Source organism: Anopheles maculipalpis, chromosome 3RL (genome assembly GCF_943734695.1).
Source record: "Anopheles maculipalpis chromosome 3RL, idAnoMacuDA_375_x, whole genome shotgun sequence".
In the NCBI taxonomy this organism is placed as follows: domain Eukaryota; kingdom Metazoa; phylum Arthropoda; class Insecta; order Diptera; family Culicidae; genus Anopheles; species Anopheles maculipalpis.
Window position 1 is genome coordinate 41531945 of NC_064872.1, and position 24265 is coordinate 41556209.

The 24265-nt window shown below is 39.8% G+C and overlaps 2 protein-coding genes across 5 annotated transcripts in view; both read left to right on the forward strand.

The window, feature by feature from the left end:
• The window catches only part of LOC126565725 (guanine nucleotide-binding protein subunit gamma-e), a 377807-nt gene extending 373224 nt beyond the window's left edge, over positions 1-4583 (forward strand). For 3 of the 4 annotated variants that reach the window (XM_050222929.1, XM_050222930.1, XM_050222931.1), the window contains exon 3: positions 2353-2512. In XM_050222929.1, coding sequence (XP_050078886.1) covers positions 2353-2458 — 106 coding nt within the window. In that variant the 3' untranslated portion in view covers positions 2459-2512. Of the gene's footprint in view, positions 1-2352; positions 2513-4481 lie in introns of those variants that run through there. The other variant, XM_050222933.1, reaches the window with a different exon arrangement.
• Positions 1-24265, forward strand: part of LOC126564633 (ankyrin repeat domain-containing protein 13C) — a 250773-nt gene that overhangs the window by 155788 nt on the left and 70720 nt on the right. The window lies entirely within an intron of this gene.

Here is a 24265-nt window from a genome sequence, read left to right on the forward strand (position 1 = left end):
ATTCAGCTTCTTTTCAAATTTGCAAATCAAATTAGTGCTTCGACTTGGGCAGTTCGATATCGCCGATATGAAAACTTTCTTTGTTTTTCAAGAGAAACAAATTGAAAACAGGAACACAAAAAAAAGGGTATCCAACTTCCGAGAATTATTCATGGAGCTTCCAATGGAATTTGGCATTGAAAAGCGTGATTTCTGGTTCTTTAATGAAGCGGGATCCATATAGAGCAACATTTGTTAATTTCGCTTGAGGTGCGGATTCATGAACTTCATTTTTTCACTAGCATGGAATGCAAATTTATTGTTACACTAATTGTAAAAATAACCATCAATCATACGAGGACCTATTGAAGAAGTCATTCGTGCTGTACTTTAGATCGTTCGACTATACAGAAGAAGTGATTTTTCGAGCGACGACTTATTTTACACGGTCGCACCTTCACTCATGTCTTCGTACTCAAGCTTCACTTACTTCCATCTCGAGTTATTGTCTGGTCCTGGTACAAAAAGAGATACTGGATGAAACCCGTTTTTCCACTCTTAATTCGCTCGATATTCCATCAGCATCGGGCGGAAATTGAGGAAAACCACGACCGGAAAGTAAAAACCGGAAAGAAAACACTGAATGTGGAAATACATTTATGTTCCATACGGTCATCGGATCGGACCCATCCATCTTGATCCAGCACGCTGGTTTTGTAGCACGCGGGTAAAGCCGTGGAGACACAGTTTCGAACAAAATCTTCGTTTGTTGGCCAACGTATGAATCATCATTTCCATCACCCTCGCCGCAGGGTGTCTTAAGTGTATCCGTGTGTACTGCGTATGACGGTGGCCTGTGGTTTATTATTTTTCCTTCCCATAAACCCTACTCAAGCCTCTGTCATTCGCTCGACCGATTTCGCAATTTAACCGGCGTTTGGTGAATATAGCAAAGCGGTTGAACTTCCAAAGCAAGATGGTACTTTGCGTGAACTACTGTTGCTATTTCGTGAACATAAATATAAAGAAAGGAGTGTTTGGCTATAAAATGAAAGCCGGTAGCTCGTTGCAATTAAGTTAATTTATTGCATTAATCTATTTACGGTGGCTAGCAAGGCATTAGGAATTGGTTGATCAGAACATCCTGAAAGAATCATATTTAAACTGAGGTGGACGGTCCATGGGGACAAGCTTCTATTAAATCAGTAAAAAGCTAGCAGCAGAATTTGTAGTTTTTGTTCGTAAAAATAGCGCAGAAGTATTCACATACGTACGGCTGTCCTTTTCCCCTTGTTGAAACTTGAATTATTCGGACAGGTTGTCAACTGGCAGGCTGATTGGTATGACACAAAGCATTAGACTGTGCTATGTAGCTTCACTTGTAATAGCTCAAAAGAAGCAGCCACCAAGCGAAAAAGGCACCTTTCAACCTTTCCTTTATTAAAAATACATCAAAATGCTATAGCACAAACAGAAGCCATGGCTTACAATGTTCAATATTTAATAAGCCCGAGGCGGTGATTGAAGTAAGCATCATCCAAACAAAGCTTTTGCCGGCAAGCATGAGAGCAAAATAATGCTGCAAACGGGTTTTCTTTATGAGCTTTTTATGCTGCCTTGTCTCACTTAACATTTTCATCTACATGAAGCAATTTGGAAAGTTATTTTCGAATTTCAAAATACCAGAGAGTAATGTTGGAAGATTCAAGAAACTTTACTTTCGAAATAGTTGGTATGATTTTTGGAAAAGATGCCAGCAGAGATGCCAGCGATGTAACCGTAGCAACCGCAAAAAAAAGGTTTGCTGCAAACAACCGATACGCTCGGGTTGTTAGTAAAACCGATGTAAGTAACCAACGGCAGCTTTAGGCAGTCATGGAGACACGTTTCCTTTTTCAGGACCACTGCATGATTTTCTTTTTTCCTTTTATTTCCGACAGTATGATCAAAGCAACTCATATTGTGATGCGTCAAATGTTCTCGACCCTTTCGTAGGACATTCCTCATTGTGAAGTGTTTTTAGTGTTTTATCTCCGTATCCGTGTAGCCTATCGAGCTGAAGATTTTTAATATCTAAAACATATCAATAATAATAGCTGCTATTGAAAGGAAGAATATTTAGCGCAAAATGGGAACTCATCATAAAAATGTGAAACATCAGAGTAAAGGCAAATTTAAACATACAGGTCCATACTGAATTCTTAAACAATTATTCTTCTTGGCTACTATTTGAAAGCTTAAAATTACTTGTGATAATGATTTTTATTTGTATTGCTTTAGTGTTCTTGGTTTTTATATTGGTCACACTTTCACACTACAGTCATGCTAACATGTTTTCCTATTGACTAACATTAATTTATCCCTTTTTTCCAGCATGCGAGAATACGTGGAGGAGAACGAAAAGAACGATCCACTCATTCACGCTCCGGACAAGAAGAATAATCCTTGGGCTGAGAAGGGCAAATGTGTCATCATGTAAATAGCGTCCTATCTTCTACTGATACTTCTACTACTACTACTACTACTACCACTACCACCACCACCACTACTACTACTACTTCTAGAACTACTTCTACACCTAAATCCAATTACTATTTTCTACAATTTTCTACCACTACAACAAATGTATCATACGAGTGACAACAGAGCCTCTGCTTCGCACCGGATCTATCAACCCAGTGCCACTCAATACCATTTTTTGGTGTGACCAATTCTAAACTCAAACATTCGGATCGGCACCCGAGACTATCGAAACCACAATCTCAGCACGTTGTTGCCGATGATAACAGTTGCTTCTGTTTTCGACACTCTTTCTGCTCGTTAAGTAGCGCTGCAATGGCGGCTTTTCCGTTACCAAAAGTATAATTTTGCGTGTCATACCGAGACTAAAACGGAAGCAAAACCCAAAACCAATTGAACCAACTGCGAATATCAATCAAAACAAGCTATTAGCGTGCTGGATTTGAAGAAGTTTAGTCAATTTATTTGTTGTAATTTATTTATGCTCATTTAATGTTTCCTCTCTATATCTCGATCTGTGTCAATATTTTTATTTTCCAATAGAATGATTTTAACCATAGTTTTAAAACAGCACTCACTTGGAAAAGTTAAAAACCCGCAAAAAGAAAAAAAGCTTACACAATGAGAGCTGAAAGAGTGGAAAACAGAGAATGCAGGTGGCAAACACATAGTGGTATCAAGCATGGTCGCAGCAAGGCTTACGTTCCATTATTGCTTTAAATCTCATTGCGGTCTGTCCATTAGCTTTAAGTTTCAACTGGATCGGTGTATTCCGTATTTGTTTTGTTTGTTCTGTCCGTCAACAAAATCAATCTGTTAGTGCCAGTAGCGGCATCAAAATGCGAACGTTTTTGTAATCTCTTCGGTGTAACATAACAAAGAAAAGAAGAAACAAAACAACAAAAAAAAAACCAAACTGCCGGAAACGACACGTCAAGCAGCGAAAAACTGTGCAAAATGTGCAAAATTTAAATGAAGAATTAAAGAGAACAATTAGCATGAGGGGGCTAATTGAAAAACTATCCAACAATGACCACGCTGTGTCTATGATTGTGCATACTTTCGCCTGGATGTTGTTTTGTGTTTACCATTTTCTTTTTCCCCCTAACATCATCGGCACATGCATTGGACATTGGGAAAACATCTTGTACATGGATGGCTAAAAATACTACACACATAGCTGGAAATACTGTCCATCGTAATACATTTGCATGGGAAACAATGTTGTGCATTTGTCGCAAACAACAAACACGTCTCTTTCGTTGTACTTCTGATAGGCTGATCCTGTAGGATGGAATGGGCAGAACACTTCATGGCGGAGTGCGTTGTGTATTATTTTCTTTTTATGTTTGCTGGAATAAATCAAACACGTGCATGTCCAATAGTATCGTTCTGTGCCGTCCTTTCCATGTTCCGGCGATATTGTCATACTTTTCGTTGTGTTTTGTCATCGATGTTGTCTTGTTCGTTGGTGTGCTGCTGTATATGCTTAATTTACAAGTTTGTTTACCAGGTATTTGTGATTTGTGATGTGATGTTTTGTGTTGTTTCATTAAAATGGACTTATGATTTTGAAAAACTCGACTAAACACACTTTGAATCTACTATCACACTTTGTAAACACATCTTTAGTGCTTTCGTTGTTAAGGAAAAAGTCAATTCAGTTTATTTCTATTGTGTAAAATATTTATTTTCCTTTCAAGAAGAACAGTTGATTCACAGATCATTCACAGATAACATAAACAAAATATTGATGATTGAAATAAGGTTTTGTAAATATACACGCTTAATTTGTAGTTAGTCAATTCCTCTTTTTAAATCTGTTATTCCATTTCAAAAAGTGGTAGTAATGACTAAATGTTAAAAAAAAAAAACTTCTCGAATCTACTTCCTTCGATGTTCGTCGGTACAAACTCACTAAGGCCAGCCAATGTGCATCTTTTTGGCTATCTTTTTTTTCTTTCTTTACCTGCTTTCAACAGATAAAATGACACGGTCGATGGTCACTTGTCGTAAGCAATGCCGCGCCTCCGTAGTGTCACACAAAAGAACGCAACCGGAGCACCGAGAGCGAACGAGCAAGGGTGGTTGGTTGAAACTCAAGGGACACGCGGAGTTTTCGGGATTATGTTTGTAGAATTAAAATTCAAAAAAAAAAAACCTATGCAATGCTTTGGGGTTGGGTGAGGAACGGGTCAGCTAAGTGCAGAAAATGCAAACCAGAAAGCGAATGTCATCCTATAAAACCATGTCATATGCCTGCAGATACAAGATTCCAGAAGCAGAAGCCGACAAAAACCGATGATGATTCTACGCACAATCGCAAAGCGCACACGGTTGGGAAGAGATTCAAAAGTTTAAGCCCATACGGGGTGAAATGCATTTAACAAAAGAGTCTAGTCATAGTTTTTTGTTTGTATGTTTTGTATGATTTTAAATGGACGATCTGCGATCGTAGCTTACGGCTAGGGAAAAGTTAACAGGCATGATGTTTTTGATTTTGTGTGAAAGCTGTAGGTATCATATAAAGGTATAAAGGCAGATGAAGAAAAATCAGGAACTAGATCCTCTTATGTCCAACCGTTTCTTTACCAATATTCCCTAATGAGCACCCCATTGGGAGCTCGTGTGTTCAATAGTGGTGTTGCTCGATCGATAGTCGAATAGCTGTCTAGTCTTTGGGACTGGTTTGTTTTGCAAACTGGATACGGTCCAGCACTCTTATTTTTAATCGTATTCGTTGTATGATGTAACGAGCTCAGCCAAACTAGCGTGCTCAGCAAGCTCGTATCGTTGAGATTGACTTTCCTTCCATCTGTAATAAGCAGTAACTTGCCTGGTTGCATTTGAACCTGAAGGCAAACTCAACTTCATACAACTGATCACGTTCAGCCGTCTCGTCCGTTTCTACTACACAACACGAATGAAGAGGTTACAACATTACCAATGTGCATGTTTAACCATGAAAGCATATGTGCGATTCGATCGAATGATGAGTCACTGTGTACTTCACTAGTTCTCTCTCTGTGTGTGGGTGTTTGTGTATGTATAGAGAATCCGAAATCAAAGGGCCGTTGGCGATCGTGTGAATTTCATTCATTTTTAAAAAAATTGCCTGTTGCAGTACCCTAAACTAGTATACATTTAAAGCAAAAATCATTATCATTATAAACCACAAAAATTAAACTATTGATGAGGTGAAATTCACATTTCTTATAAATAAAATAAACGAAACTTAATAGTCATTCTGGGTGTGTAGAATTGATACGTCTATATTTGAGTGGGGGAATTTAACAAAGGATGGTCGTCCTTTTGGTTCAAAAGTTGCATTTACGCAGGTTTTTTTTTTATTTTTTATTCGCTCTCTTCACTTATTTTCTTTTCTAAGTACTGCAATTCCAAGACTCGATCAAATTCACGATAGTTAAGAGAGCACTTTGAAAACAGTTGTCGCATACAAGTTGCAAGCAAGTTTTTCTGTTTGCTCGATAAAAACCATCGATAAAACTTCAGCTTTATCGATGAAACAAACAATGCGAAATGCATTTTGCAATGTTTATTTTAAAAGAAGGAAAACATTGAATGTTTGTTTTAAAATAAAACGTTTCCTTTCTTTTACCAAGAAAGAATAATAAAATATATTACCCTTAATGCAACTGTTGTACTTAATTTGTGTTTAACGAAAAAGTGAATTCAACTTGACGAGAAGTACGTTCAGTTTTGTGCATTCTTTCAGCGTAAGTATTACAAAAAGCTCTAACTGTAGCTGTAAAATTGATTGTTATTAGTTCTTTCATTAAATTCGACACGAATTCTTCATTGTTTTTCGAACATATTTATGTTTTCCGTGTTTCAAACTGCTGTGCTGTGACTCACAAATCCAAATTAACTTTCATCGAAAAAACAGGGTTGTTGTCCAAACTAAAATAGCTTTCAACAGCTTTTCTAGGCTTTGCGTTTCATAGTGTTAAAAGCATCGGAAAAGGTGTTTAAAAATAACTGTTTTAAGTATAATAATAAATATTTAAAGGGTGCTTTAATATTTTTTACGGTTAATCAAGCTATAGGGAAGCATTGCTGACATTGCAAGGAAAGGAAAGAACAAATCAAACGTTTGAGTTAATACGAGTCTTTCACATTGTTGTCAATCATAAAATAGCATAAGTAAAATTGCATGCCAGTGAGTATTTAAAATCGTCAATGTTTAATTTCTGTTGTCTGTTTTCCTTGATGGATGGTGTTTGTGTTTCTCTAAGAGCGTTTTTTTTTTTATATCTTAGTTGTGCCTGTGAAAAAAAAGTTGTTGTGAGTTTTTGAATCTATATTCGAAACGAATTGTTCGTCCCCTTCCCTGACGTGCATGATTTTTTTTTACATTTATGTTTTTTTTTCTTGAACAGGGGTGGCAAAAAACCACCGCCAAAGCAGATGAGTGCACTCATTTACGGTGAAGCAGGTTGGTAATGAAACGAATGGAAGGGATCGATATTAAACCTTCAACGGAACAGGGAATGAATATAGAGGGTCCCCATTACGCTGCTCGGAGTAGAAATGTTGGCAGAACTAGACAAATGATAAAAAATGAGGCCCACGGATGGAATTGGTCGAGGGGTTTTTTTTTGTCGAAGTAGAGTACGCACTTTTTTTTTTAGGGCGATGTTAGTGTGAGGTTTTTATTTCTGCGGCAACGGAACGTGAGCGTGATGCTTTTGTCTTATTTTTATTACATTATGGAAGGGAAACTTAAGCGAGGACATTATTTTTTTTTTGCTTCCGCTATCCATTGATTTCTTGCAAACCGATGTATAGGGGGAGTTTTGTAAGGTCTTCTATTCTTGTTTGACGGTTTTTTGTTGTTGTATAATATTTTGTCCTGCAAATGGAGATTTTTAATTTCATTTTATAATCGTCTGAAAAATTTGAGGGAATTTGAGATAAAAAAAGACTGCTAATCTTAGCACCGATGTACTGATATGCTTCGATGAGTTGCGATAATGAGTTGCTAGAAGAAACAGTTTCGAAACACTTTCATTACATATTTTTTAGCTAAAGTGATCAGTATGATCAAAGGATTGGTAGTGTAAAGTATGTAGATAAATACATCTTATGGAGGTAAATGCTTCAAAAAATGTATTGTTCTCTGGGAATGACTGCTTCTAGCCGTGTCCTGTAATTTCTGACTTTCTTTATTAAACGTCCTCGTAGCGGAATTGATAGTCATGCGTAAGGTCTGCATGATATTTGAGGTTAGTTCTCTTGGAGACCGATGTCGCTGCCACTAAAGCATCGAACAATATTTGTACATTAATTTTCATACTTAAGATCCCATTTTTTTACCACACTATTAGGTAAAAGATAGAATAAAATAAAGTAATTTTGAACATATTTTTTGTTTTGTTTCTTAAAGTTATTTTGATCCAACACCAGCAGAAAAAAAAACCACTCACAAAAACTCATACACATTCAGTTGCACAATGTCGCGAAAAAAACAAAGCGCAACAAAATTTGGAACCGAGCAGGCCGCCACCAAGTGTGCGCGACAGAGACTATGCAATGTTACCCCTCACAAAAGTCACAACAAGCAGTAATACAATACCGTACAGCCTTCAACAGCAACACCAACAAACCCAGCACTTTAACAAAAAAAAAAAAGCATAGCATACTGGAATGGTAAATACTATTTGAAAAATGCCCGGGTGTTGTTGCACTTGCGCGCAAGAAAATCGTTCTACAATTTTAGTGCACTGGATGTGCATCTGGGTTTGGTTTTTTTATTTTTATTTCGGTTTTTGTATTTGTATGCTCTGACTTTTTTCTATTTTTGTTATGCCTGTTTTTTAACATTTCACTTCGGCCATCCGCTTGGCAGCTTCTTTCTTTCACTATCATTGGCGAGCTACAAACAAACATAAGAGCGCTTGGGTTCAAACCAGCCTTCGCGAGCTTTGAGAAAGTATCTCTAGAGTGTGAGCGTTCCGCTTTCTCACGTGCGAGCACGTGTAAATATCAAATTTGCTCCTCACTCGCAGTTATTTCTCATTTCTACTGGTATACTCGTGACAGAGTACTTTACACTACCGTTTTCTCCTGCACACTACAAACAACGGCGATGGCGGAAATTAATTGTTTATTTTTCTTCTCACCACAAAGCAAAAGAAAGCAAGCTGCAGGACTTGTTTTGTCCTTTATTAAACAAACACACACACACACACACACACACACACACACACACACACACACACACACACACACACACACACACACACACACACGGTTACAGGCATATAGTATGGAAACAAAACCATTCCTAACACGCCACCGAAAGGGAGGAGCATATCACCGATTGGAGCAGTGAGCAAACGAAATTAATTAAGCTCATTATCATTAACTCTCCTCACGACCAACGCTGCCCGCGTCAGTATTTATGTAATGAACGCTAAATGCTGCCAGCCGGACGGAACAATTCCTGTGCGCAAAAGCATCATCACCGCCAAGCCTCTTGGCCCAGCAGTCCAGAAGAAGCGGATGCCTGTGTGTATGTATGTGCTGCAAGAGATTTTATGTGCTATCCGTTTCCAAGACAAATGAAGGAGAGCAGTGAATGGATGGAAGAAAAAAAAAACCGGAAAAATAAAAGGAAAACTCACGTACAACCCATTGGCTTATACATATTTGCAATTTTTCGCACTTGGCAACACCCACAAATCAGCGCCCTTGGCACTAACGCCCGCCGTCCAGTCGACGGACGACTTTTCCCGGGACCTTTTTTAAGTTCCCCGGTCGGGGGAGTATTCTCCCATCAACCTAGCGTTTCTATCCGCTAATCGGAAAACTGGCCACACGGAGGCTGTGAAAGCGAACGAGCCTCGTGCCGGTGCTAATCGGCGGGAAGAAACGGGACAGGACGTGCCAGTTCGGGATGAGCGAGACAGCGCGAGCGAAAAATTAAATAATTATTCTCATTGTTTCTCGGTGCACCTTTTTCCGCTCGGCTCTGGTGGGCTTCCGGCTACGCCAGAGGGGCAAATAATTATGAATCCCTGTTTCGGAGTCGTGCTCAGCCACACTGCACAAGTCAACACGATGTCACCGAAAAAGGAGAGAGAGAGGGAGCTAGAGAGAGAAATGATTTTAACACGTGAGAAAGGACAAGCTGTGCGTCCTTGTTCGAAGAGCCCGACATGAGCCCGGTGAGAGAAGGATCGCGTGGAAAAATGAGCCGCATACATTGATGAGAGTAAAAACAATGCAAGCATTATGCCATCCGGCAAACCAACACCAAGGTGGTAGGAAGTACTGCGCAGCCGCTGCCTCGGAAAAGCATCCTGGGGAAATGATTTCTTGACATCTTGGAGTAGCCGGGAGGTTAGAAATACTGGCACTAGTAAGCTTACCGCTCCAGTATCATTATGTACATACACTTACACATGCACAATATGCATACACTCGCGCGCGCACACACACACACCCGCTCACACGATCGATTCTCATTAGCCAATGAACAAACGCGCTTCTAATTTTACACAAATGAGAAAAATCATACGCTACCAAGGAGACGATGGCTAAGGAAAATAAGGTAAAAAGGCTCAAGGCGGACGAGGGGAAACGAGATGGAAGCAACCGGTACCGAGTGAGAGGGAATAATAAAATATATACGAAACACATACACACGTTCGCAAATACACTTCTGCAAACTTGCTGAGTAAGAGTGACTAAGTAGAGTTTTAAGTAGCTACGGCGCGACTTTTTGTAGTGAGGAAAAATGGAATGAAGGACAACAAAAAAAAAAAAAAGCGACGGCTCTTCGGTGTTGGTCTTTTTTGTGCCGAACACTGAGGAAAGCGTTTTACGCGCACACTCGTCACACGTAAAGTCTAGGAGGAGGGTGGTTGTGTGGGATAGGCAAGGTACGATGATGTCCTACACCCGTCTCATTGTGTTCTCATCAGCATAGCATTGGTGCGATGTTGTCCCCCCCCCTCCCCCACCCCTCCGCCGCTCATTTCATAAGATATGACGGGTGTAGGGTGTCGCGTCCGTGTTGCCAGCCTTTTCGCGGAGTTTTCTTTAAATAACGATTACTTTTTGGCACAAGAGTTGCAAATAATGTATCGGTCGAGCTCACGATATTGTTGCTTGCCTGGTCGTATTGCTGAGTTTATGGTTTAATTTGCATATAATTACACTAAATGCGCTAAAATTGAGACACACATTATTGATTCAATGGTGTTGTCTTGTAAAAAATCTACAGAATAAGTGAAAAAAATGTGTTTTAATTATTAAATTAATTAATTAACGTTTTGGTTAATAATGAGGCAATAATTTCGGTACGGTCGAATACATAATTTCCGTATTCACCATAAAGCAGCATATTGCATAAAAGTAAAATTATATAATGAAAAATAATATCATTGAATCTATGCTAATTTTGCAGCACTGCCAAAGTTCGTTTCCTAGTCCACCGACCCAAAAGAATTTAGCAAATGGTATGGAAAGAAAAAGTAGAAACAGTAAATATAACTCACCCCTATCGTCCTGGTGGTTCTAGGAGATGTCCTGGTGGTTCAAGGAAAACTCAAACGCCGGGAACGAGCATGCCACTCGGGGGTTTGTTTACCTTTTACGTAAATTTGCTCGCCTTCCCGTTCACTCTCCTGTTTACTCACGTACGCACACAAACAAACGACGGTTCGGCGTAACTACACATACACATACAAATACATATATTTGCAAGCACAATTAAAATCAACTCTCTTAAATACAAGCGCCGAATATCATATAAAAATAAAGTTGAAGGATGCGTTAGAAAGAGAGAGAACGAACACAAAACAGCTTTGATTTCCCCTCCGGAGACACACACACACACACACGCATACGGGTATTAAAACGTGGTTTTCCTGCCGTTGTTAGGAAAGGCAACCCTTCGTTGACAGACGAGAGCGTTGTTGCAGGGATGGTTGAAACTGCTCACCAACAAACAACTGTTGGGCGAAATGAGAGAGGGTTCGCGAGGGGTGGGTTACTAATAGCGCGTGAAAAGGACGAAGCAGAAGGGTATTTAATCGACACGTGTCATCTCGCTTTGACGATTTTACCGTGGCCGAGGGATGGCAAACGCACATTAGCGAGAAGCAAAACGGCCTTCCCCTGCGATTGGGGCGACGCCAGTGTGTGCACGGACATTTACTACCATCCTGCCAGCGTGGTGGTAGGTGTGCTGCGTCAGTGTTGGTGCAAACCGTGTATTTCGGCGTGGGCCAGAACGAGAAGACACGCGCTTAATTTGCATATATTTTCTATATATGAAATAATTTTTCCTTTTAATATTTCCCACTCGGTGATAACTTCATTCTGGTGTGAAATAATTGCTCCGCGGTAACCGTTTTTACATCATTACGCCAGTCCACTTTGTTTATGCATGCATACGCGTAGCAGGCGGCGTCGGCAGCAGACGGTTCCTAGCAGCGCTGGTGCTGCTGCTACTGCCACTGCTGCAACGATTTGGCGGTGGCAGTAGCAGCACCACGGCGCAATGGTAGCAGCGGCTCACTCTAATGTCCCTTCGCTAGTGGTGTAGCACTGGTACAGGCGACAAGGAATACCTGAAAGTTTCCCGGTATCGAAGCAACCCCGGAAGCCGCCAATCGTACCGATGGAGCGTTGTTCACCTCGCAACAGTTGCTAGTGAGTCCAGCAGTCATGGTGGTCAGCAGTGCCGCGAGTTTACAAATTCCATACCGGAAGGAACGGTGAAACGTGCGGAATGGTGCGTGAATAGTGTATGTGCAAGTTCAAGTGGTCATCCGATGGTGCACGCAAAAGATGCAAAGCTGAACAACAAACATCGTTCAGCAAAGTGCGTTAAGACGTCGTCCGTGTGTACGTTCGATTGGGAAAATGTTGGCAGCAAAACTTCCCGTCCGCAATGGTAACCGCTCGAGACAGCAGGCAATGGGAAATGCGAGGGAAAGGCGTACCCACTCAGTGGCCATAAAGAGAGAGCGCGTGTGTTTTGCTTCTCCGAAACCGTGACCGGTGTGAAATGTGTCAGTTTTCGTTTGTTTATTATCCAGTGACCCTGTCAACAATAAACGAGCAGTGGACAACACCGTTTCCACATGGAACCGTTGATGGAAAGGATGGTAACGAGTGGCAGTTAAAGGATTGCGATTGCTAATGGCTGTAACAGTAAGAACCAGCATCAGCCAGTAATCACTAAGAACGTGGTGATTCTGTTTAATAAGTGCAATGAAGCTTCAACGAATCAACGACTAACATCGCCCTCGAGTGATAGAATAGTCAAGTGAATTCTTTTCGATGCTAATTGTTTTGGTTCATCATCGTTTACTCTCATCCAATAACTATGCATTTCGGAGCTTTATTGCAAGCCAACTAACATAAACAAACCCTTGCTTCACCGACCAAGTTCCTATCGTCATTATCTGCCTGAATACCGTTCACGGAAGGATAAGGTTGGACCCGGATGAATGAGTTGAGTGCAAACCATCTCTCGCTTCAACAGTGATAAGCATAAATGTGAATGTGAAACTCAGCTGTTTTTTGGCCGTTCCGGTAAAAGCTGAAACGTGATTGTGAAACATCTATTCAAAGCAAATCAGCTTCGTGAACTAGTTTCGTTATGAATGGTGCATCAATTGTGGTCCTACCTTCAACGCGGACTTCAACTATAATATTGTTAGTGCTAATTCGAATGGCCGCTTCATTTTGACAAATTCTTGCGGAGAAACCCATGCAGCAGAACAATATTTACAACTCCTGGTAAGTTTCTTTCTATCGCTAATATGACTTTACTAATATGTGAGTGCAAATTAAAAATGGGGAAAATTATAATTTTTATTGTTTGCTCACCACCGAAAACTTTATCCCGAACCGGTGCCCCCGTCCCCCCCATAGGTACTTTTTGAACGCTGTTATTTAGTATGATAATTAGCTCTTCCACTATTGATTAAACAATGTTCCATGGCGTACGGGCCACACAACCTTTGCGAGGTCGATAGAAACAGCTCAAAGCATCCATCGAGTTGGTTCATTGAACCTATCGGATGAATATCCAACCCTACACCGTTTATGCTACACTTTAACTCATTTCCGGGGTGCGTATCGAGCAATCGAGTTGCGTATGCAGTGTGTGTGTGTGTGTGTGTATGTGCCGCACACAGGGTTAGTTTGTTCAGTTTCTCGTTTCTTCCGCTTGAAAAGACCATCGCCGTGCTGTGGACGTGTTGCATAGGACCTGTTGTAGTTTCTAGCGGAAGGAGACCCTATGAAGCTATGAACAATGGTTTGGCCCACTATTGCAGAAAAGATTTATTATCTTTTCCATTATTTTAAGGAAAAGTTCACATAGAAATATGTTTTTATTTCTTTATACTCTTTATAATTTAAAGAAAGCATTGTAAAACGCAAAGTGTTCTTAAAAGTCTGTTGGAATGGTTTCGAAAACGTGTAGTTTTCATTACAACCACATTTTTTATTTGTTCCAGAATTAATTGCACCAGTTTTTGAGCTGGTCGCTAAAGCAGCGCATTTTCTAATGGAAGACTTGTCAGAACAGCGCCATGACTGACACTATCGAAGGAGTCCCAAGTTTTGAGGTAGGTTATGTGTGTTTGGTAACATTTTAAAGGGTATCAGTGAGAAAAAAAAGTTTCTTAAGTCTCTGAAAAAGTTTTGTAAGTAACATTTTACCTGTTTTGAATTATAACAACAACATATACCACGAAACATACAATACTGGACCCGGTCTGATGGTTTTGCAAGTTCGCTTTACCGGCTTAACGACCTTCTAAGTTAGGCCAGTCATTTAATGGCTTACTAGACTTGCTGCTGATGCCACGTAGTTGGATAGACGTCAGTTTTCGCTGCTTGGGAACGGTCTAGGAAGGATTTGAAATGCGGTCTTGCTAATGTGAAAACCGACGCCTTAGAGAGAGATAATTAGAGAATGTTAATACTCTTAAAGAAAAATATTATAAACATTCCTCGAACAAAAATCATTTTTCTAAAATTGTTTCAAAACTAGTGCCACAAAACTGAAAATTTTAGCTTGTTTTTGTTGAACGATCAACGTAGATAAATGTAAATAAGCTCATCCCGATACAATTGTTTGGTTTACTGAACTGTCATTCATAGTACTAAACTAGCGTAAAACACAATTCCTGCTTGCTTGTTTTCGCTGCTTGAGAACACAACTGATGGGATTTTATACCCCTTTTGACCTGTAAAACATCAGTGTCGCTGCTTAGGCTTGTACGTAAATTCGTAAATAATTGGACTGGGACGTTCCAATTGTTTCGATGTTTCCATAAAGATGCGAGCTATATTGGGAATTATGTATATTAACATGTTTTTATGCTTTTATGTGTTGATCTAGCCTTATAATCAAGTACCGAAATTTCCGAAGGGGTCCCTTTTTTTTGGCACAATCTTCTTCCAGTTAGTTGATATAAAAAATTATTATAAAAAAAGCGTATACAGTAGAATACAAACGCAGTTTCGATCGTTCCCAAAAGCTGTTCTCAAAATGCCGACAACCGCGCCACGTGGTTAGGCTTATAGTGGACAATCGAAGATGATCGGCTGGAATGGGGCATGGGGCATGGGAATAAAATTTTGGTCAAAATCATCGTGTCTGCGTGAGCGGCGAAGGTCAAGGTTTTATACTCACACTAAAACATACACAAACACACAAACCCACAGTGAGTGAGCATTCCGAGACGTTGCTTTCGTCATCGAAAGCATCGTCCTTTTCAGCGTCATCGTCATAGTCGTGCACGTTGAAAAGCCTCGTTGAGGAAATACAAAAAAAAAAAACGAACATAAATGTGTAGCACATGCCATCAAACGATTTATTTAAACCTGTGTTTAAACGAAGTGAGGCAGGTAGTTGGCTTACCTGCCATTTGTGGATATTGACTTTGGAAAGAATACATCAGGATCATCAAGAAAATACAATTGATTGCACAATGATATAGAAAAAATATTCTTTTACTCTAACCATAAATAAGATTATAAGATTGTGACCATAAATAAGATCTATTGTTTGCTCTTCTTCAAATGGCAAAATAATGACTATCGAGCAGATGACAAAAGACACACTCTAATTAAATTTTTGTTTTCCAATCCATTATTTCAACGTTCCTCATTAACGTAATTGAAACTATTTTCTGCCAACCGCAGCGTTGGCATACTTTGACCGGAAACGCCCACATTTAGCTAGCCAAGAACATCACCACATCCATGCAGCTTAAACTCTGAATGTGTGTACGTGTGTCAACAACAACACCTCCCGTTTCCTGTTTCCATCAGCAGCTTAATCTAAGGTTCGTTCTTTTCCATCTCCCAAGCACTATACCGTACGTGGGAAGAGTTCGGGATTTTAGCATAATTTCATCCAACTGTACCGCTTTTCTCGCTTCTCACCCATCCTTCCTTGGGTTAACTACCGCTGGAGATCCTTAATCTCTTCGTCCGTCGTTCGAACGAATCGACCAAGGAAATAAAAAGCAGCATCATACGCGCTGCCAGAAGGGAACAAAAAAAGGTACATAAAACCCTTCGGAAAGCCATCTCGCCAAATATCCGTTCCGTTGCCATTGTCGTCTTCGGAATCCATCGGAATCTACTCATTTTCCTTCCCGCTGGTGTGACAAAATGGGGTCTTTTCTCTTACGATCTCTTTCTCCGCTGTACACTTTTTTGTTACTTTCTCTAATCCTCTCGCTCAGTATGTCTCTTTCTTCCTCTCATTGCTTTCCCTTTCCGCATTTGCTCTTATCACACAAACACACACACATACACATACCAAGCCTTGCTCATCATTAACATTTTCCAATTCCAATTTTCCAACAGCGTTCCTTGCCACTCGTTCGCTGCCATCTTCTTATATGTGTTTTTCTTGTTGTGTTTTTCTTTCCGTGAAAACTCGTTCGATGCCATTCGTGGGAGACAATATACATAAATTCATGTATGCTACTTTTTCTGTAAGCGCGCGCGCGAAATCGTTCCACGAGCAGGGTCCTCCGGGTACATGATAATGGAAGGGTAAAAGGGTGGGAAGGCTTAGTCTATAAGCATATTCCGTCGTGCTTCTTCCCACCTAGAGCACCACCCATTAAGATCTTGTAAGCGTGCACAGTTGTCGTCGTTGTCGTTGTTCCTGCCCTCGTCGTCCTTGCTGGCACAGGGACAAAACTTTCTCGTGCACACTGCTTCGCGTACGTGTGGTATTTCCCTCCAAGCAATGAGCGGAGCGAGTGTAGGCAAACGGAACGGTCTTTCCACCTCTCTGCATGTTTTTGATGAAAATCAACATTTGCTTCCAGTTTTCGCTCGCTTTTTTCGAACACTTCCTCTCAACGCCTCGCCTGCAGCTAGCTCACATATGTACACCGACGTCACCTTACCGCAATACATCTGCTAATGCGTTTTCTCTTTCTCGCTTCTCGCCTTATTAATAAATTCGAGTGAGCGTTTTTTTTTTTTTCGCAAAGGATGGCGCAGTGCGGGAGGAAATATTGAAATAAGAATAAAAAAAAAAATCTCTGGATCTTAGTTATGCTTTTTTAACGGGGATGTAAACGAGAGGGGAAAAATGGAAGGCAAACTGGGACCGGGAAATTCATACCCCCACGATACACCAGCCAGCATCCCGGCACATATGAATGTGTGTAGCGGTTGTTGTTTGGTTCGTCCTTTTTTTTCTCCCCATTGTCCTTTCACCAAGCTTTCCCTGTCCGGCCATCCCATTCTCGGGCCAGCTGCCAACGTCGTTAGAAATATCAAACACCGTTCAGAGCTCTTCTCGTTACATACATGCACACCTCTTCGCTCGTGTACACCCACCCCATCTGCTTTTCGTCTCATCGTCAGCTCATCTTTCGCGCTCGCTCTCGCATACTTTGGCTCGCTCCTGTCAACTTAAACACAGTGGGTGGTGGAATTTTGGGATGGGTGGACAAGGGAGAAAGAGAGTGCTAGGATGCTAAAAAAAAAAAGTCCTCCTTTCATACTACGCGCATCTCGTTCTTTAGCGTGATACATTAGCGAAGGCGGGTGGAAAAACGATGAGAGATTGTTTTAATACAATGCAATGAAAATTGCGTATTAGAATATAAGAAATATAGACCGTCCGTTTTCAGGATAAGTAGTTTAAATATTTCGTCTAAACCTATCAATTTGTATCTGTTATAAGTAACAATTATTTTTTTTCGTGCATGAAAACAAAAACAGAATGAATAAGCTAAAAGCATCAACCTTTTCGAAAGTAGCAAGCTGCTACATTTCAAAATTAATTATTTATTCCAGTCGAACATGTTATTCTTGTTCTAATTGCATTAATAAATAATTATTATAGTCTCTTTTCACCACACTACTTTTGCACCGTTTTTCAAAGCTTCTAGTTATTTTATTTTGTCAAATGTCTCAGTACAAACAGCTGAAACTAATTAATATGAATAAGAAAAAGGATAGTTATTTATTATTTTATGATTAAGTATGACGGTGCGTCCAAGGGATAAAAGATAGTCAAAGATATAATAAAATTAAATTAAAAAAAAACTATTTTTAATTTTATTCATCCAAAGATTAGTAAGTCACTACATTAAGTGTGACCTTTTTTTCAATAAAATCATTCAATGACAAAGAAAAAAAAAAACTTTCAAAAACAATAATTAATTTTTTTTAAATCTAGATTAAAAAAACATTTGTACAACAATAAACCTTAAATAAATTTAATAAACCATAGTAAAATGAACGCTCAAAATATGAAAAACATAGCCATAGTTTCAATACTTAATGGCTTGCATAGTTAAACAGAAGTTGTAAAAGATATTGGTGCTTCCACAAGCCTGGCATGTGTTTGGATGAATGTTCTTTCCATCAACTCATATTTCCTTGAAGCTAGCCTATGCATTCGGATGACATTTTCCCCGCCAAAAATTTCCCCAACTTTGTAGGCAAAGCAATGTCGTGTCAAATAAGGGGAAATATGGCATCGTAAAGAAAGGAGCTGCAAAATATCGTGCTACCGTGGGCAAAGAAGATGAGAGCGAGCATATTTTGTGTAGCAGTGAGCATTAAAAAAATACACATACCCAGGAGGAAGTGCGAGAGAGTGAATCGGATGAGAACAGTATTGGGGGATACAACAAAAAAATGCCCCTTTTACGAACAGGATAAACGTTTCGAGTGGGACATGTCTCGGAAAACATAAAACCACTACCACAGCTTTACTTCGAACGTTCGGTTAAACACTATCTCGCACGATCTTACTCCAGCTTCTCACTAGCCTGCATGACTCGCCGAGTCGCTCCAGAGTATACGCGAGTGTAATCATAATTACATAAACAATCTTGAGCTTATCATTGGTGTTTATTACGATCCGCATCGTACGTGTGGTAGTGAACCTGCGACTAGCCGTATGACAAGAGTATTGGTAGAAACATTAGTATGGTCACATTACCGATCCGAGCAGCATGTGTGAAGTAAATGAGCCCGAAATGAGCCGAAGAGTGAAAATTTTCATCATGTACAACACTGCTCACTCTCGCCCGTATCCATGCACACGGGAGCTCGGCTGAATGTGTGTAGATTTTGCGCGAAATTTGATTTCGCAGAATATGAAAATCAGGCCACATATACAATGCTGTGCCTTGTAATTGGTTGCCCGTAACGAACCGGTTCGTGTCGCCGAAGTATGAAAAATCGAAAGTCCTGGAAAGATGGTTCCCGGAAATGAAAAGAAGTTCGGATGGGTGTAGTGTATGGATGTGTTTGAAAATTTGATGTGGTATATGTGGAAAAATGATTGAAAGTTGAACAAATCCTTCCAAGTAGTTTTCTACATTACTATATAATTTTATAATTGTTTTGATGCTAATAATTTGTAGATGAAAATTATATTTAATTTAGTACTGGGTTAACTGTCTGGATTTGGATTCGTATAATATAATTGAAGTTAAAATATGAAAATATTTACGTTTTAAGATGCAAATTTGTAGCGTTTTTAAAATATTGTTTTAATACATTCATTAGGCCTTCACATTTTAGTTATGATAGAAACGGTTTGTTATAGATTGTTTAATAACAATGCATGGAAAAAAGATCAATATTCAAAAAAGGTATAAAGCCAGCCACTGAAAACATAACTTTCTTGCAAATTGTTTTCCCTTGGTTGTTCAAATTCAATCAATAATTTTTCCTTTTCTTTGATGGTAGTTGTAATTGCTGCCTGCCGAGACAATGTTGCTGGCTCCGTGTATTAAATATATATATATTTCAGCATCAGCAGCAGCAACAACGAAAACCACTCTAACGTGTCGCGTTCGTATGTGCTTTCACATTTTTTATGCCAGCTCCCAGCCTTACAACCCCTCTCTTCTCTTTACAAATCATCATCGTACCATACCCATCTACCCATACAAATCATCATCGTATTTTTCATCTTCGATTCCTTCCCAATCGCCTTTCCTCTGTGCCTCCGGCATCAAACCGGCGCTCTACAGCATCCGGTGGAAAACGTAGTGAGATTTTCTTGTATTAGTCACCCTCTCTACGGCATTTTTTTTTTCATTATGTCGCGCAAGTGAACGAAAAAAAATGCCTATTTTTTTTTCTTCCACCCCAACCAGAGCTGTTCAAACGGTCGCCGTAATTTATTGCATATATAATGCGAATGTGAAAGTGTGTGAGTGAACAATCCCCGACAGGAGAGCCTTGGCTGCATGTGAGGGAGTAGAGTAAGATCTGCAAAAAAAAGTTTCAGCCTCGAGACGAAGAAATAAAAAATGAGCCGATGTTCTGAACTGAAAAAAAAAACCAGGAACCTTAAAATAAGACAAGGGCAACGAAAGATGTTGGCAAATGGAAGAATTTAATGGGGTGAGCCGTTAGCTGCCGGTGTTGCGGGATTGAGAAAATGAATCGTCGAAGTAAGCTTTGGAGAGCAGTAAGGCATCTTGGAAGCGGCAGAAGCAAGACAGCAAGTATGACAAACACTAAAAGAGAAGCTGACAACAGCGAGAGGACTATACAAAAAAAAAAAAAAAAACAAGATGCAACCGTTGAAGGGCTCGGAAATGTAAAAAAAAAAAACTACGATAAAAATCGATATCACGAGCACAGCCGACGGAGGGATAAAAAATCGCACCTTCACCGGGAGTCTTTGAAGCGAAATGGACCGATAGGAGCAAACTCGTGAGAACAACAGAGACAGGATGCAAGGAAATATATTTTTTGATCGCACGGATGTGTGCGAGAGTAAAGTGAGTTTCGAGAAAAACAAATATGCGGTGTATTGGAAAGCTATGGAGAGAGAAAAATGTGCATCGAAATTAGCAGGGACGGAAGGAAACAAAAATTTTAAACAAAATTTCAAAGAAACTAGGAAAGAAAATTGATTAACAACAACAACAACAACAAACAAACAAATTATAATTTTACCATAGGGAAGCTATACAGTAGGGTAGAACGAGAGCCAACATGTTGACAAAACACGATAAGGCAAATGCATTCGTTCGAACTAACACTGCACTAAATACGTGGCAATCTATCCGCACCGATTTCTAAGAAAGTACATACTTGATCTTTTGAACGGCATAAACTTGACAGGACAGTGACAGGACATAAACTTGACAGGACAGAACGGCATAAATTTGACGGACAGGACAGACAAGCAGAACATAAGACAACAAAAATATTGTTGTCATTTGGGGTTTTTAAAAATATGAAAGAATGTTTAAAACACTATCTAAACACTATAACCCGCTTAATATTCTGACTGTTTAATAAATATTAAAGACAATACGGCGTAGAGCCGTCAAACAAAAATACATAAAAATGAGTAATAAATATTTAAATTTAAATAAGACAACTTGGACGACTTTAAACTGATGGAAATTGATTTTTTAAATTGTGGTTCTACTTATGTGGAACCTTTGCACATATTCCTGCAACTGTCGTGGAAGTAAAGTTTTGTTCCCCAAAATACGTAATAAAAGCATCCTCAAAGGGTCATCTTATTCGTATAATAAAGGAACAGAGAGAGTGAAAACTAAGAGAGGAACAGAAATGAAAGGAACAGTCACCTACCCGTTTCGAACCGTTACCTTTCTTGCTGGGGACTAGGGTTTCGCGGTAGCTTCCTCTCACCGAACCGAAAGGTGGAAACCGAAATGGATGAATGAAATTGCGTTGGTCAGGATGGTTGTTGGCGATTCACTGTTAGACGTAGCTTGTTTTCAGTGCGACCTGTTATGCCGCTATCACATCCCAGACGTTTATGAGAGGGATTGGTACGGTGTGAGAAAGAGTGAAAGATGGAGAGGGTCTCACTTTGACAATGCTGTCAGGACATTCACCGGCTGATGTCGAACTGGCCCAGAGGAATGTTGTAAGCTGTATTTTCTAGCCGATAGCATTCCTCGTGGAATATATATTTTTAATTAGAACATAAGAAAGAAGGAATTAGAATATTTAATTCGTTGGTAATGATAATCAATTAATAACTTTTTTCGTTAGTTGTATTTATTAGTAATCAAGTGATGTTCCTTGTAATAAAATCTGGACAAAACACTCGATAAAAGTAATTCCACTTTGTCTAATTCAGTCAGTAATTCGCACTTCTAAGCTTTTGCATGTCTGTGGCAAGTATCGCATACCAGAATCTTGACTTAAACTCTATTTGCTTCACACAAACCAAGGCAAAGGACACTATCGCTTAACAAAACTGTACGATTGTAGCAATAAAGATAACAAACACGCAAAGTTCATGTTCCAACGAGAAAGCGTGTAATGTTGGCCTGTTTTGTTTTGCTGTTGCTTACAGGCACACACCCTCCTTTTCATCACTTTTCACCGTTTTCTCGTTTTGAAGCGATTTTAACAGGACTTTTTGATCCAGCTTATGTCCTTTTTCTTCCCACCCGTGTTTGTTAGTTTTCCTTTAACTTTTCCTTCGACGCGTGACGCTGATGTTGTTTTTTTTCTTTACTTTCCCACTAACTTTCGGTATGATTTGACCATTTGCTGGGGGATTGTTTTTATTCTCACACTCGTCAACCAGCTGGACGCACCGCGATAGACAAAACGTTCATTTCCTTTCCGTCGGTAACGTTCCACTTTTTGAACGGGCGGGAAAATTGGAACAAACCTAGAAGCGATTTTCCGTGTTGTTGTTGTTGTTTTGGTTGTCAGTTCGGTCGTGTCCATGCTTACGCTGACGTCCCTTCTCACGACCGAACATAAAAACCACGTGACAAGCACGACCGGACAGATAAACATCGGACCGTGCGAGAGTTTCGGTGCGGTGGAACTGTCTGGAGGTGTGTCTTGGTCTGCTGGCGACGATGGTCGTACCCGATGACCACTCGGTTGAATTCGAGGGGTTTTTGTCAAGGGTTTTGTTTGAGTTGGATGAGAATAGATGCTGTTTTTCTTTTACTGTGTGTTGAGAATGTCGACCCTGACATGATGCTTGTCTTTAAGTTTTTTTTTTTTGGGGGGTGTTTCCAAACTTTTTCCACTATATTTTATTCGGTGCGTTGCTTAGAGAGACAGTTAAAATGTTGTGGTTTTCAGTGACGGTCACACTGAAGGGCCTATTTCCGGTTATGATATGCGTATGCCTGTGGATCTACGTCTGGTCATTTGATGTTATGAAAAAAAACGAGGTTTAGCAGAACTTATGATTTATTACCACGTGACATTAAACGATTTAATATTTAATGTGTTGTGTGTTGAGCAAAGAAAAAATCAATTTAACCCTAACAACATCGGTTGCTTAATTTAAAAATCCTCCTGGTTCAATGATAAATTAAAACAAATTAGTGAGGCAACATCGACACAACATGTTACTGGACAACCGATGTGATTTACTTATCGTCACCACATTACTAGAACTATAAACAACTATGAAAAAATTCGCTACATCAGCATCACAAGAGCAAACTTTCTATGGTAAATCTCCCAAGTAAGTTCTCGAAGTAAAGATTAACACTTCCTGAAATCGTAAAAAGTCAACTGCATAAAACACACGTTACACAATTGTCCCTCGTTGTTCTTTTATCATACGCCACTCTAGGGCATGGTGTTGACCAGTGCCGACACGTGCCTTCGTACCCTTCATCAAACAAAGCCGCCCGTTGCGCAACCGAACGTAACGAAGCCGTTACGCATGCATAAATATGATTCTAATTAAAATAATATTTCAACCCTTTAAATATCGAAATGCCGCTAGACCAACGCTGTTGAGCTACCCCTCGGGCAATATGCTCGTTTGTCCAGCGCCCCAGGCTGAAAAGGCAGATAATCTTACAAGCATACCAACTGATTCACAGAAGCTGAGTAAGGAATCAGCCTGCCTGCTTACTTCCTTCATCCTACACGCCACGGCATTTTTTTTTTGTTGTTGTGCGGTTGAGAAAATCTTGCTAACACTAATCAGGATCCTTTTACTTGTTGGCACTTGCACCTCCTAGCACAACCCTTTTTATAGCGAAAGAATGGAATGAAGGAAATTACACCCAATTAATATTCTCCCCGAGAAGCATCATTCCCTTCATCAGGGTTAATGTAAAGCAGTTTCGTAATTACCATGACCCGACTGATTGTATTTTCCGTTTCTTTTTGCCCATCTTCAAGAAAAAGGGTTATTGACTAAGGCTCTGTTTGAACGGTCGGGAAAGGTTAATAAGGGTGGTGGTTGTTTCATGAAGACAATTAAGCACAACGAAATAGTATGAAAAGA